Source organism: Stegostoma tigrinum, chromosome 33 (genome assembly GCF_030684315.1).
Source record: "Stegostoma tigrinum isolate sSteTig4 chromosome 33, sSteTig4.hap1, whole genome shotgun sequence".
NCBI lineage: Eukaryota > Metazoa > Chordata > Chondrichthyes > Orectolobiformes > Stegostomatidae > Stegostoma > Stegostoma tigrinum.
In genome coordinates, this window is record NC_081386.1 from 36,077,977 (window position 1) to 36,093,584 (window position 15,608).

A 15,608-nucleotide genomic window follows, 5' to 3' on the forward strand; every position below is an offset into this window, starting at 1 on the left:
ACTGTTAACCTTAAATGACGAGTGTTTATATGCTAATCAGTACAAGAAAGACTTAACACAGACTAATGTCTGAGCATTTTTATTAAAGCACAACATTACTATTACAGTCTGGATGGATGTAAGACATCTACAGTACTACCCTTGGTCATATTCCAGGAAACATCACATTTGTCAATACAATCCTTCAAAACTTTACAATTTCCGTCCTTGGGGAATCTTCTCTTATACTTTCTTATACACAGCAAAGCCTATGAGAGGCTGACTTAAGTAAATAACAACCTCTATTATTTAAATGGCCAATTACAAAAGATGTAATTTAACAATCTACCTTCACAAATCCAGAGAAACATTCACTCAGAATTCTATCAGCTCTGAAATATTTCAACGTCACTTTTGAGTGGCCTCAGTACTCAGCAGCTTTTTTCCCCTATATACAGCTGGGTCTCAGATTCTGCAAAGGTTTTAGCCCTTTAGTTCACGTGGTAAGCTACCTCTTTGCACACACTGCTAGAATTGAAATGTAGCTCTGTGTGATTTGGACCTTTCCAGATCTTGAGGGTCAATAAAACTTGATCAAATGAAAAGCACAATCCTCCATCAAGTCACAACTCAGCTTCTTTTGCTTTTGTAATAAACCTTGGGTAAAGTTAAAAATATAGCTCATTAATTTCATTGTCAAACTAAATCTTATAAAGTAGCGCACATAGTATTCAAAGTTTAGTTCTGTTCTTCGGGAAGACAAATCAATGTAGGAATTTTCCAGGATTCTGACAGCCACATCCTGAGAACAAATTTAGAACAAAAAACTAATATCATTGCTGTATGTTGAGGGTGTAAAGAGGAACAGAAAACCTTTTTGACGGAAAGGAAATTCTCATCTATTATGCAATACTTCAACTCACCTTAACTCTTTCCTTACAAAGGAAATAAGCAGTTGCATGCAGTACATCAGCAGAATGTGTTGAATTGTGGTAAGAATTCGAGGAGTGGTAATTTGCTTCAATAACTTGTAACCAGGAACGTAATACTGATTCGGAACAGTTTAAAAATTCACAGACTCCAAAGCGTGAAAATGTTTTCAGCCCAAGGTAGACCAGAGGCCTAGTTAAAAGATGAAAGGTTTAGAGAATGTCTACTGAAATGTTTAATTCTATCATGAGGACATTCTACAACTCCACCCCCACGATGAAATCCTTTTCCTGCCTCCACCATGCATCATAAGCAATATTCTTGACTCCAAGCGAAGAAAAAGCATTATCAAAGGCGTAACAAGAAACCTTGCTTCATAGCATTCTAGTACTTCTGTTAACCTTGGGGAACAGTTAATAATTTCAGAATAATTTTAGGGCAAGTACATTTGAATATATTTTAAAGGGCTCAGTACTCAACCAAGGAAACCTAACCAGATAAATAGAAAGCGGGACATAACACCAGCACTTCGGAGGCTCACTGATGATGTTACCTAGTATGGTGACGAAACGTCTGAAAACTAACCTTCCAGCTCAGCGAGCAAACTCACATCCAGAACCTCAACCTGAGCTACAAATCTTCAAAACTCGCTGGCTCAGTACTGTTCCTGATAATAGGTCTGGTAACAATAATTTCACCTTTGGTATTTCATTTCCCTGCTTTCTCTGTAGACAGTTTGTCAGTGGGATTAGTGTCAGGATGTGTGATAGATTCCACAAAAATTCCATTTCTCAGATGACACATCTTGCAACATACAATTCTGACCAACAACGTTCCCAATGAATTTGGCTCAAATCCACGAGGTGTTAAATGATGTGGGGGTCAGCTGAATAATTTGTCCAGTCAACCAACATTACACATTGTCAAACATTAGCATTCCAAAAACATTCCTTAATAAACACAGATACAAATCTAAGCGAAGATTACTGGCACGAAAACGATTACACTGATGCGTGGGGAAATACTTATCGCATTCAATGAGCAAGACTGTTGCAGTTGTCAGTTCTAAACAGTTTCAGAACACTGGATACTGATTAGCTTGCATGTTTGGCTTTAATCAACTTGCACATCATAAGTATTGCCCAGGATTAGAAGGTAGTAATCTAACTGAGCTCAGAAATTGTTCCTATCTAAGCTAGAGTTTGTTTACTTCAAACATAGCATTGGGAACTGGATTCTCTGGTCCTCAAGCCTGTCGAACCACTCAATAAGATCATGTGGGTGGGAGGGAGTGAGAGAGAGAGAGAGAGAGAGAGAGAGAGAGAGAGAGAGAGAGAGAGAGAGAGAGAGAGAGAGAGAGAGAGAGAGAGAGAGAGAGAGAGAGAGAGAGAGAGAGAGAGAGAGAGAGAGAGGGAGAGAGAGAGAGAGAGAGAGGGAGTCTTTAACAGTTCTTCAAATTTTTCTTAAAGCATTAGCTGAAGTATGCTATTTCAATTCTACAAAGATATCTTACCCTAGACAGCTTCAGATGTTACCAACTGCCATCTATCCCCCAAATAAAAGCAAAATACTGGAAATCTGAAAAACAGAAAATGCTGGAGAAACCCAGCAGGTCGGGCTGTATTTGTGAAGACAGAGACAGCAAGAGAGCAAGTTAACATTTCTTCAGAACCGGAGAATCATACTGACTCAAAATGTCAGACCTACCAGACATGCTGAGTTTCTCCGACCTTCAGTGCCTGTGCCACCTATCCCCACACTCTGCCTAACGTGCCCATCACTCCAATAATTTCAATTTACCTTTTGTGAGTTGCAGCCTCCAATTCAAATATGTCAAAGTCCCAGCAGTCCTCATTCTCCATGGTTTCAGTTATCCTTGGAGGGATATCATGCAGTGAGACAGGAATATGAGAGTGAGTGTGAATAGTGTGAGCATCTGAGGGAAAAAGACACAAAGAAAGTCAGTAATCAAAGACTAAACATAATCAACCACACACAAATTACAAAGGGAATAGTTAAATATAGTTTTAGTTTATACATGACACTAAGTGAGCTTTGCACAGTAAATTTTGTGGATAGCAGTAGTCAGTTATAAATAAAAGCCAGGAGTTCAATGTGGAGTCACACAAGGGTGTGTACTTTAAATCTTGAGAAACTGAAATCAAAATATTGTATCTTATCAATGGTGGGTAATTCAGTCCATTATTTAATGACTGCAGGAGAGAAACTAGGAAAATGTAGATTAGTCATTCAGTGAAGGCAGTGACAGAATAACTAAGCATTCAAACAAAATGCTTAGTTTAGCTGTTCAGAGAAACCAGTTCTATTTTATAAAGGTGAAATCATGTCAAAACAACAGAATTTTTTCCCCCTGAACAGGTAATACTGGTCAATCAGGGTGTATCTATTGAGGTTATTTATATGGACATCAAGGTGGTATTCAACTACATCTCATTGATAAAAGTGAAAACACATATTTGGGAGACAACCTATTATTTTGGATTAGAATTGGTTACAAAAGGTTGTATACAGACTGTTGAGGTCACAGGTATACATTCCGAATGGCAGGAAGTGATTAGTGACATTCGCCCCATGACGCTGCCTCTGTTTCCCACTATATTTCAAAGTGGCCTGGATAAAGGATCAGAGGCTATGTAGACAATGTAAATAGCACTGAAACATTCAGACATTGAGTTGTGGGCATAATTATGGCAGGCAGAGTTCAATGTAAAAAAAGTGCGAGATCATCTGCTTTGGATCAGCATTAGACCAGATCCGAAATGGCAAGCAGTTAGGAATCTGAAATGAAGTAGTTTTATGTCAATAGGTTAGAAAAGTTAGGACTTTCTTTTTGGAGGAGAGAAGGTTGAGGGGCAATTTGATTGGATTGGAATCGGAATGGAAAAACGATATTGAATCCTCCACTCAAAAAGGCAGGGAGGCAAAAAGCTGGTAACTATAAGTAGCCTAACATCTATTGTTGGAAAAGAATTGGAATCAATTCTTAAGGAAGTAACAGCAGCACATATTTGGCAAATCAATCTAATTAAGCAGAGTCAGCATGGCTTCATGAAAGGGAAGTCATATTTGACTAATTTATTAGTTTCTCAAGGAAACCTCAGAGTGGATAGATGGGAATCTATCATGATCTAAACGCGCTGTATTTGGACTTCCAGAAGCTGTTCAACAAGGTGCCTTACAAGAAGTTAAGTCATAAAAGCCTACGGTGTTGGTAATAGTATATTAGCACCTTCAGAGAATTGGCTCATGGGCAGGAAACAGTGAGTGGAGATAACAGATTATTTCAGGTTGGCAACCTGTGACCAGGGGGGTTCCCACAGGGATCAGTGCTAGGACCACAACTGTTTACAATAAATATTAATGATTGCAAGGAAGGAAGTGAATACATTGTTGTCAAATTTTCAGATGACACAGAAATAAAGGAGAAATGCAGTTGCGATGGTACAAAAAAATTTAGAGACAGATATTGATAGGTTAAGTGCATGAGTAAAAAGTCAGCAAATGGAGTACAATGAGGGAAAATACGAAGTTGTTCATATGAAGTTGAAGAACGGAGTATTATTTAAAATGGAGGATAACTGCAGAAAGCTCACAGAAAGGACATGAGGTGCTTGTATATAGAAGTAGCAGACAAATACAGGAGGTAATCAGAAGGCTAATGAATGCTAGCCCTTATTTCAAGCATGTTGGAGGGAAGTTTGAACACATATGTAGAAGGGGCTGGTGGGATCACATCTGGACTTCTGAGAACAGTCTGGGTCCCCTTAATGAAAGATAGATATAATTTCATTGGAGTCAATTCAGAGAAGATTCAAGATGATCTCTGGTATGGATGGATTGTCTTATGAGCAATGATTAAACAGGTTGGGACTTTATTCACTGCAGCTTAGAAGAATGAGAAGTGATCTCACTGAAACACATGGGATTCTTAAATGCTGACAGGATGCTTCTGCTCATAGTAGAATGTAGGATCGGAGGACATAGTCACAGAACAGAGACGCACCAATCTGAGAAGAAATTCTTATCTTAGAGGGTTGAGTGTTTTAGGAACTCGTTGCCAGGAAGCTGTGCGGACCGAGTGCTTGCGCATATTTAAGGCTGAGATAGACACATTCTTGATTAGTAGGGGGAAATCAAGAGTTACAGGGAGTGAAAGTGGACGTGAGGAAAACTGGATCAGCCACAATCCTGCTGAATGGCAAACAGACTCAAGGTGCTGAACGGCCTACACCTGCTCCTATTACTTAGGAGTTACAGAATCAGAGCTGAACAGCATGGAAACAGACCAAGCAGCATCTCAGGAGCACAAAAGCTGATGTTTTGGGCCTAGACCCTTCATCAGAGAGGGGGATGGGGTGAGGGTTCTGGAATAAATAGGGAGAGAGGGGGAGGGGGGGGAGGAGGCAGACCGACGATGGATAGAGGAGAAGATAGGTGGAGAGGAGAGTATAGGTGGGGAGGTAGGGAGGGGATAGGTCAGTCCGGAGAGGACGGACAGGTCAAGGAGGCGGGATGAGGTTAGTAGGTGGGAAATGGAGGTGTGGCTTGAGGTGGGAGGAAGGGATAGGGTGAGAGGAAGAACAGATTAGGGAGGCGGGGACGAGCTGGACTGGTTTTGGGATGGAGTGGGGGAGGGAGATTTCGAAGCTGGTGAAGTCCACATTGATACCATTGGGCTGCAGGGTTCCCAAGCGGAATATCAGTTGCTGTCCCTGCAACCTTCGGGTGGCATCGGGAGGCCCAGGATGGACGTGTCGTCTAAGGAATGAGAAGGGGGAGTTAAAGTGGTTCGCAACTGGGAGGTGCAGTTGTTTATTGCGAAACAGAGAACTGCACCATCTTCAGTCTGCCTCCCCCTCTCTCCCTATTTATTTCAGAATCCTCTCCCCATCCCCCTCTCTGATGAAGGGTCCAGCCCCAAAACATCAGCTCTTGTGCTCCTAAGATGCTGCCTGGCCCGCTGTGTTCATCCAGCTTCACACTTTGTTATCTTGGATTCCCCAGCATCTGCAGTTCCCATTATCTCTGATGGAAATAGACCCGTAGGTCCAACTCATCCATGCCAACCAGATATCCTAAATTAATCTAGTCCCATTGCCAGAATATGGTCCGTAACGCTCCAAACCCTTCTTACTCATATACCCGAGATAATGGGAACTGCAGATGCTGGAGAATTCCAAGATAATATAATGTGAGGCTGGATGAACACAGCAGGCCAAGCAGCATCTCCTGAGATGCTGCTTGGCCTGCTGTGTTCATCCAGCCTCACATTTTATTATCTTACTCATATCCATCTAGATGCCTTTTACACGTTGTAACCGTACCTGCCTCCACCACTTTCAGTTTATTACATATACACATCACCCCCGTGAAAAAGCTGCCCCTTGGGTCACTTTTATAACTTTCTCCTCTGTTCTTAAACCTATGGCTCTTACGATAAAGACATTTAAAAATCATACTGAGTCTGGAACAGACGTTAGAGTGAAGCTATTACCATTGGTAGAAGAATCAAGAGGAGTAAGCAGATTTGAGATCATTGGCAGGAGCAGTCAGCGCAATATGATGAAAAAATGTTCTTCGTTCAGCAGGTAGTTAACAATCTGGTGGCACTTTCAAAAGGAAATGGAATCATTCTCCAACAAAAAAAAAGGAAAATGTACAGAGCTATCGGGGAGATGCCCCAAGTGAACTGCTCCTTCAAAAGGACCAGCACAGAAATGACCAATTGAATGACTGTCCTCTATGCCGTAACCATTCAGTGGTGCAATTAAAACAGTGAAAAATTAGAATACTAGCAACACCTGATCTTTATTCAGAATCACAGACATGCTGAGTGTTTCAAGCACTTTCTGCGGTTATTTTAGATTTCCAGCATCGAGTATTGCGCTTTTGGAAACTGTTTTACAGGCCCAAGTACAAACATCACCCAGTTCGTGAGCAGATGTGTGAAATAATTAAGGTTAATGGATTGTTGACCTTTATCTCGAGTCAGCTCAAAGACACAGCGAGGATGAAGCCTTTTTTCAGCTTTATGTACAAATTCTGAAGATTAAAACAAACATACTACATTCAATTCCACCCACTGCACCTCAAAAAATATACTTTGGCCTCGCAGGCATCCCAACAATATTGAAGGTGGTAACGGTATAGTCATGTCACTAGACTGGCGATAACCCTAGGTTAATGTCTTGGGGACATGGGCTAGAATCTCATCATGGTAGATGGCATTTGAATTCAATACAAGTCTGGAATAAAAACCTAGCCTTAGTGATCATGTAACCATTGCTGATTGTTGTAAAAACCATCTGGTTCACTAACATCTTTTAGGGAATAAAGTCCTTACCTGGTCTGGCCCACATGAGAGCCCAGGTCCGCAGTAATGTAGCTGGGCAATTAGGGGTGGGCCATAAGTGTTGGCTAAACCTGTAACACCCATGGCTCATGAATAAATTTAAAAAAAAATAACCGGAATAATACTGGGCCAACGGATTAATTTATGAAGACAGGGTTTTTTAATCCTCCATGTGCAAAGGAATAAATAGCGCAATCTGACTGGTTGTTAAGATGGTGATAGGATAAGGAATGGGCAAAGTGAGAGTGTTCAGAGCAAGTATTGAGTGAGTGGGTGAAATTTGCATTTCCACTCTGCAAAAAGCTTTTGAAGTTTTCAAAACAGGTGGACGTAGATCAAACATGAACTTCTGAATGGCATAACCAACCAGAAGGGCTGCACGACTTACTCCTGTTATGTTCCAGCCTGGAAGCTGTGAAGAAGCAAAGGGATCAAAAGGGCACACCTAGTACCTTTGTACTTGTAGATTAGCACTGAAACAAAAAGGCAAATGGAACACTGTTTCCCCACCCCGGCCCCAAAAAGAGTGCTTTGTTTGGCTTTTGACTTCAGGAAAAGCATATTGGCTTTTACGGGGTTGCAACAATAAATGTTAGCTGTCTCACATTGATATCGTGCAGTAAATCTGAAAGTGAATTTTCCCTTTAACTGGATGCTGCTGCCAAGCCAAAAAGATGTTTTGCCTACCACACATAATAATGTGATATGAGAATTTCAATGTCAGTGTGATGCCAAATACATATGTTCCAATGAGTGGCAGAATGAGTCGAACACTATGTCCCACTGACCATTAGCAGTAGGCTACACATGTTCAACTAGCTTGTGATCGCAAGCTTCAGAAAAGTGTACCAACCATTAGAATGATGCTGCTTTACAAATAATTTAATAAATAATTTAGACTGTGCTAACATTTATACCATAACCCAATTTTAAGAACAGTCAGTAAATGTGGAGCTAAAAAACAAAAAAGAGAGTCAGGCAGCATTTGAACAACAAAGTCAATATTTTGGGCCGAAACCCTTCATCAGGACTGTCCCCAATTTACCATCATTAGTTGGTCCCAAAGTGTGATAAATGCCTGAAGGTGCATACATAGATACTCATCTGTAGGGAAAAGGACTTTAGGCTCAAAGTCATAGAGATGTACAGCACGGAAACAGACCCTTCTGTCCAACTCACCCATGCCAAACAGATATCCTAAATAAATCTAGTCCCATTTGCCAGCATTTGGTCCATGCTCCTCTAAACGCTTCCTATTCATATATCCATTCAGATGCCTTTTAAATGCTGCAATTATACCAGCGTCCACCAGTTCCTCTGACAGCTTATTCCATACACACTGCACCCTCTGTGCGAAAAAGTTGCTCCTTTGGTCACTTTTAAATCTTTCCCCTCTCACCTTAAATCTACACCCTCTAGTTTTGGAGTCCCCCACCCCAGGATAAAGACCTTGTCTTTTTACCCTATCCGTGCCTCATGATTTTATAAACTTCTATAACGTCACCTATCTGCCTTAGTCGCTCCTGTGAAAATAGCCCCAGCCTATTCAGCCCCTCCCTATTACTCACACCCGCCAATGTCCTTGTTAATCTTTTCTGAACCCTTTTAAAAGTTTCACAACATCCTTCCTATAGCAGGGTGATCAGAATTGAACGCAGTATTCCACAAGTGGCCTAACCAATGTCCTGTACGGCTGCACAGGAACTCCCAACTCCTAAACTCAATGGACTGACCAATAAAGGGCAAGCCTTCCTCACTATCCTATCTACTCGTGACTCCACTTTCATGGAACTGTGAACCAGCACTCCAAGGTCTCTTTGTTCAGCAACACTCCCCAGGACCTTACCATCAAGTGTATAAGTTCTGCCCCGATTTGCCTTTCCAAAATCAAGCAAGCATATCACAATTATCTCAACTTTTCACAAACATCGCCCCCTCTTCAAATAAAGGGGTCATGGAGACAGTGAAACTCAACTGCATCCCTTAGGCAATGCCCTGACCTATCAGAAACTTCTGGCCTGGTCTGAGATTTAAGACTGACAGTTAATTCCTCTTGTTTTAACTCCAGTTAGTTACAGCCCGATCAGCAACCTCCTCTCATTCTGCATTTCTTCTCCAATAGCATCTATTTCCACTTAAGATCATAGGATCCCTACAGAGTGGAAGGAGGCGATTTTGCCTACTGAGTTCATACTGAGCCTCAAAACAGCATCCGACCAGACCTACCCACTAACCCCGCATTTCTCATGGCCAATCCACATAAATCTGCACATCTTTGGACTATGGGAGGAATCCAGAGAACCTGGATGAAACCCATGCTGAAATGGAGAGAACGAACAAACTCCGCACAGTCTGTCGCCAGACAGTAGAATCGAACCAGGGTCCCTGGTGCTGTGAAGCAACAGCGCTAACCATGCTGCCAGACTCCAAGCACCATGCTGCCATGTCAATTATGGAGCATCTTTCAGGGGCTAGCAGTATTGGTCAGGTCAGTGGTACTGTGACTGACTCTGAGGCTCAAGGGGAGAGTATGCAGTCAGACAGAGAAATCAGACACTCAGTTGTGAGGGGGGCAGACAGGAGATTCTGTGGCTGCAGCAGGAAGGTGTGTTGCCTCCTGGGTTCCAGGGTCAAGGAAGTCCGAGTGACTACACAACATTCTGAAGGGAGGGGGTGAACAGCCAGAGGTCATTGTGCACACCAGTACAAATGACACAGGCAGGCAAAGGGACGGGATCCTGTGAAATGAGTATAAAAAGCAGGACCTCAAGGGTAGTGATCTCTGGATTTATCCCAGTGCCAAGCGCCAGTGAGGGTAGAAATAGAAAGATAGGTCAGTTGAATGCATGGCTGAGGAGCTGGTGTAGGGAGCAGGGTTTTCGGTTCTTGGATCATTGGGACCTCTTCAGGGTGTAGAATTGACCTGTACACGAGGGACGGGTTGCACTTGAACCAGAGGACGTCCAATATCCTCGTGGGGAGATTTGCCAGTGCTAACCGGGAAGGTTTAAACTAGTTTGGTAGGATGTGGGCTCTGAATAAGGGAGGGGCCATTGAAAAGTCAGGGGAAGTACATTAACCATCAAGGGCAAGTTCACTCTTCAGGATAGCCAGGGGCACAGTAAAGGGAGGGAAAAGGCTTCTGGTTTAAAGTGTATTTATTTCAAGCATTAGGTCTGACCGGCAAGGCAGATGAGCTCAGAGCACTGATTAGCTCTGGGATATTATCGTCATAACAGGAACATGGCAGAGAGAAGGGCAGGATTGACAGTTCAATGATCCAGGAACTAAAAGCTGCAGGTGTGACAGAAGTACAAGTAAGTGAGGAGGGGGAGCTGCCCTTTTGATAAGAGAGGACATAACAACAGTGCTTAGAGAGGATAATCTGAAGGGGTCATCGAATGAGGCTATATGGTCAGAGCTAGAAACAAGGGGACAGTCACTCTGTTGGGACAGTATTATAGAACCACAAATAGCCAGTGAATACTAGTGGAACAGATGTGTGGAGAGATTGCAGACACCTGTTGAATAATTGGTTGGAGATTTTAATTTCCCCTGAATTGATTGGGCCACCCAGAGTGCAAAAAGCCCAGATGAGGTGAAACTTGTTAAGTATCTCCAAGGAAGTTTCCTGAATCAATATGTATTCAGCTCTACCCTCTAGTGGGGTGCAACACTGGACTTCATCTTAGGAAATGAGGTCGGGCAAGTGACTGAAGCATCAGTCGGAGAGCACTTTGGGTCCAGTCACCATAATTATGGAAAAGGATAGGACTGGTCCACAGGTTAAAAGGTGCTAAACTTTAGCAGGGCCAATTTTGGGGCCATTAGGTAGGATCTAGCAGCAGTTGATTAGGTGAGTCTGTTTGACGGAAAAACAAGCAACTGGCAAATGGGAGGCTTTCAAAAGTGCGATATCAGAAGTCCAGAGACTGTATGTCCCTGTCAGGGTGAAGGGAAAAGCTGGCAGGTTCCACAATCCCTGGCAGACGAGGGATATTGAGGCTTTGGTCATTTTTGGGAGGAGAGCGAGAGAGCACGAGGAGGCTGCCGGGAAGGTAAGGTTTTTCCCACTTTGAAAAGCTTACCTCGAGTGGGAGCGGTCTTCATTTATTTGGGCAGTGGCTGATGTCCCTGACGCCTTCACCTGCAGGAAGTGTATCCAGCTGCAGCTCTTGTTAGACCGCATGACAGCTCTGGAGCTGCAGATGGACTTACTTTGGAGCATACACGATGCTGAGGGGGTGGTGAATGGCACGGTCAGCTAGTTTAGCACATTAGGATTGCTGAGGGAGAAAGGGAATGGGTGACCAAAAGGCAGAGGAAGAGCACGAAGGCAGTGCAGGCGTCCCTTGCGGTCATCTCCCTCCAAAACAGGTATTCCGTTTTGGATACTGGTGGGGGAGATGGCTCACCAGGGGAAGGCAGCAGTAGCCAGGTTCATGGCACCGTGGCTGGCTCTGCTGTACAGAAGGGTGGGAAAAAGAATGGAGGGCTACAGTCTTTGGGGATTCAATTGTAAGGGGAGTAGATAGGTGGTTCTGTGGTCGAAAGCGAGACTCCCGAATGGTATGTTGCCTCCCAGGTGCACGGGTCAGGGATGTCTCCGATCGGCTGCAGAACATTCTGAAGCGGGAGGGTGAACAGCCAGTTGTCACGATGTATACAGGCACCAAGGATATAGGTAGAAAACGGGACGAGGTCCTACAAGCAGAATTTAGGGAGTTAGGAACCAAGTTAAAAAGTAGGACCTCAAAAAGGTAGTAATCTCAGGATTGCTACCAGTGCCATATGCTAGTCAGTGCAGAAATGAAAGAATAGCCAGAATGGATGCGTGTCTTGAGATGGTGCAGGAGGGAGAGGTTCAGATTTTTGGGACATTGGAACTGGTTCTGGGAAAGGTGGAACTATTACAAATTGGATGGTCTACACCTGAGCCAGACTGGAACTTGGGGGTGCTTTTGCTAATGCTGTGGGGGAGGGTTTAAACTAATGTGGCAGGGGGATGGGAACCAAATATTGGACAGAAGAGAGGTGGTAACGAAAGCCTGTAGGGAACTAGGTAATGGAGTCAGTGTGACTAAAGGGAATAGTAGTCGGGGAGCAGATGATGAACACAAAGGGACAGGTGGTCTGAGGTGCATTTGTTTTAATGCGAGAAGTGTAGTAGACAAGGCAGATGAGCTTAGGGCTTGGATCGGTACCTGGAGGTATGATGTTATTGCTATGACTGAGACTTGGTTGAGGGAAGGGCATGATTGGCAACGTGTTGTCCCAGGATATCGATGCTTCAGGTGGGATAGAGAGGGAGGCAAGAGGGGTGGAGGAGTTGCAATACTGGTCAAAGATGATATCACAGCCGCACTGAAGGAGGGCCCCATGGAGGACTCCAGCAGTGAGGCAATATGGGTAGAACTCAGAAATAGGAAGGATGCAGTAACAATGTTGGGGCTGTACTACAGGCCTCCCAACAGCGAGCGTGAGCTAGAGGTACAAATATGTAAACAGATAATGGAAAGGTGTAGGAGAAACAGGGTGGTGGTGATGGGAGATTTTAATTTTCCCAACATTGACTGGGATTCACTCAGTGTTAGGGGTCAAGACAGAGCAGAATTTGTAAGGTGTGTCCAGGAGGGTTTTCTGGAGCAGTATGTATGTAGTCCAACTCGGGAAGGGGCCATACTGGACCTGGTGTTGGGGAATGAACCCGGCCAGATGGTTGATATTACAGTAGGGGACTACTTTGGAAGTAGCGAACACAATTCCATAAGTTTTACAATGCTCGTGGACAAGGATGGGAGTGGTCCTAAAGGAAGAGTTCTAAACTAGGGGAAGGCCAACTATACCAAGATTTGGCAGGATCTGGGGAATGTAGATTGGGAGAAACTGTTTGAAGGTAAATCCACATTTGATATGCGGGAGGCTTTTAATGAGAGGTTGATTAGCATTCAGGGGAGACATGTTCCTGTGAAAATGAGGAATAGAAATGGCAAGATTAGGGAACCATGGATGACAGGTGAAATTGTGAGACTAGTCAAGAGGAAGAAGGAAGCATACATGAGGTCTAGGCGACTGAAGACAGACAAAGCTTTGCAAGAATATCGGGAATGTAGAGAGAATCTGAAACGAGGGATTAAGAGGGCTAAGAGAAGACATGGCAAACATGGTTAAGGAAAATCCCAAAGCCTTTTATTCATATATAAAGAGCAAGAGGGTAACTAGAGAAAGGATTGGCCCACTTAATGACAAAGAAGGAAAGTGATGCGCTGAGTCAGAGAAAATGGGTGACATTCTTAACGGGTACTTTGCATCGGTATTCACCAAGGAGAGGGACATGACGGATGTTGAGGTTAGGGATAGATGTTTGTTTACTCTAGGTCACGTTGACAGAAGGAAGGAGGAAGTGTTGGGTATCCTAAAAGACATTAAGGTGGACAAGTCCCCATGTCCGGATGGGATCTATCCCAGGGTACTGAAGGAAGCAAGCGAGGAAATAGCTGGGGCCTTAACAGATATCTTTGCAGGATCCTTAGACACGGGTGAGGTCCTAAAGGACTGGAGACTTGCTAATGTTGTCAAGGATAATCCAGGTAATTATCAACTGGTGAGCCTGACGTCAGTGGTTGAAAAGATACTGAGGGATAGGATCTATTCCCATTTGGAAGAAAATGGGCTTATTAGAGATAGGCAACATGGTTTTGTGCAAGGAAGGTCATGTCTTACCAACTTAATAGAATTCTTTGAGGACGTGACAAAGTTGATTGATGATGGAAAGGCTGTAGACGTCATATACATGGACTTCAGTAAGGCATTTGATAAGGTTCCCCATGACAGGCTGATGGAGAAAGTAAAGTCACATGGGGTCCAGGGTGTGCTAGCTAGATGGATAAAAAAAACTGGCTAGGCAACAGGAGACAGTAGTAGTAGAAGGGAGTTTCTCAAATTGGAGACCTGTGACCAGTGGTGTTCCGCAGGGATCTGTGCTGGGACCACTGTTGTTTGTGATATATGTAAATGATCTGGAGGAAGGTGTAGGTGGTCTGATCAGCAAGTTTGCAGATGACACTAAGATTGGTGAAGTAGCAGATAGTGAAGGGGATTGTCAGGAATTACAGCAGAATATAGATAGGCTGGAGAGTTGGGCAGATAAATGGCAGATGGAGTTCAACCCGGGCAAATGAGAGGGGATGCGTTTTGGAAGATCTAATTCAAGGGTGAACTATACAGTAAATGGAAAAGTCCCAGGGAAAATTGATGAACTGAGAGCTCTGGGTGTTCAGGTCCATCGTTCCCTGAGGGTGGCAACGCAGGTCAACAGGGTGGTCGAGAAGGCACACGGCATGCTTTCCTTCATCGGACAGGGTATTGAGTACAAGAGTTAGCAGGTCATGTTGCAGTTGTATAGGACTTTGGTTTGGCCACATTTGGAGTACTGTGTACAGTTCTGGTCTCCACATTACCACAAGGATGTGGATGCTTTGGAGAGGGTGCCAGGGGAGGTTCACCAGGATGTTGCCTAGTATAGAGGGTGCTAGCTATGAAGAGAGGTTGAGTAGATTAGGATTATTTTCATTAGAAAGACGGAGATTGAGGTGTACAAAATCACGAGGGGTAAAGACAGGGTGGATAGCAAGAAGTTCCCCCCCCACCCCAGAGTGGGGGACTCAATTACTCAGGGTCATGAGTTCAAAGTAACAGGAGGAAAGTTGAAGGGAGATATGTGTGGTAAGTTCTTTACGCTGAGGGTTGTGGGTGCCTGGAACTCGTTGCCAGGGAGTTGGTAGACGCAGACACGTTAGCGTCTTTTAAGATGTATCTGGACAGGTACATGGATGGGCGGGGAGCAAATGGACACAGACCCTTAGAAAATAGATGACAGGTTAGACAGAGGATCTTGATCGGCACAGGCTTGGAGGGCCGAAGGGCCTGTTCCTGTGCGTAATTTTCTTTGTTCTTTGAAAGAGGTGGCAGCACACATTGGGTTTAAGCTATTGGGCTCATGTAAATCCCTAGACGACTATAAAAAGCATAGGAGCACACTTGCGAGGGAAATCAGAAGAGCAACAAGCAGCTATAAGATGGATCTGGCAGGTAAGGTTAAAGATAATCCCTAGAGGTTCTACTGCTATAATAAAAGAGTTAAAGGGTGGAGAGAATAGGTTCCCCCAAAGGTCAGCATGGCCATCTGTGGAGCCACAGGAAACGGGGCAAGATTTTTGATGAATATTTCTCCTCGGTGTTTCCTGAGAAAAGAATCATGGATGCTAAGGAAAAAGGGGAAACAAGTGGGGATGTTTTGGGATGCAAACATATTACCAGAGCAGGA

At 43.8% G+C, this 15,608-nt stretch overlaps 1 protein-coding gene across 3 annotated transcripts in view; it reads right to left on the reverse strand.

The window, feature by feature from the left end:
* pde8a (phosphodiesterase 8A) overlaps window positions 1–15,608 on the reverse strand; it is a 131,269-nt gene that overhangs the window by 21,454 nt on the left and 94,207 nt on the right. For all 3 annotated transcript variants that reach the window (XM_059639175.1, XM_059639177.1, XM_059639176.1), the window contains exons 16-17: window positions 2,710–2,845; window positions 903–1,101 (exon numbers count right to left, since the gene is read on the reverse strand). In XM_059639175.1, coding sequence (XP_059495158.1) covers window positions 903–1,101; window positions 2,710–2,845 — 335 coding nt within the window. The remainder of the gene's footprint in view (window positions 1–902; window positions 1,102–2,709; window positions 2,846–15,608) is intronic.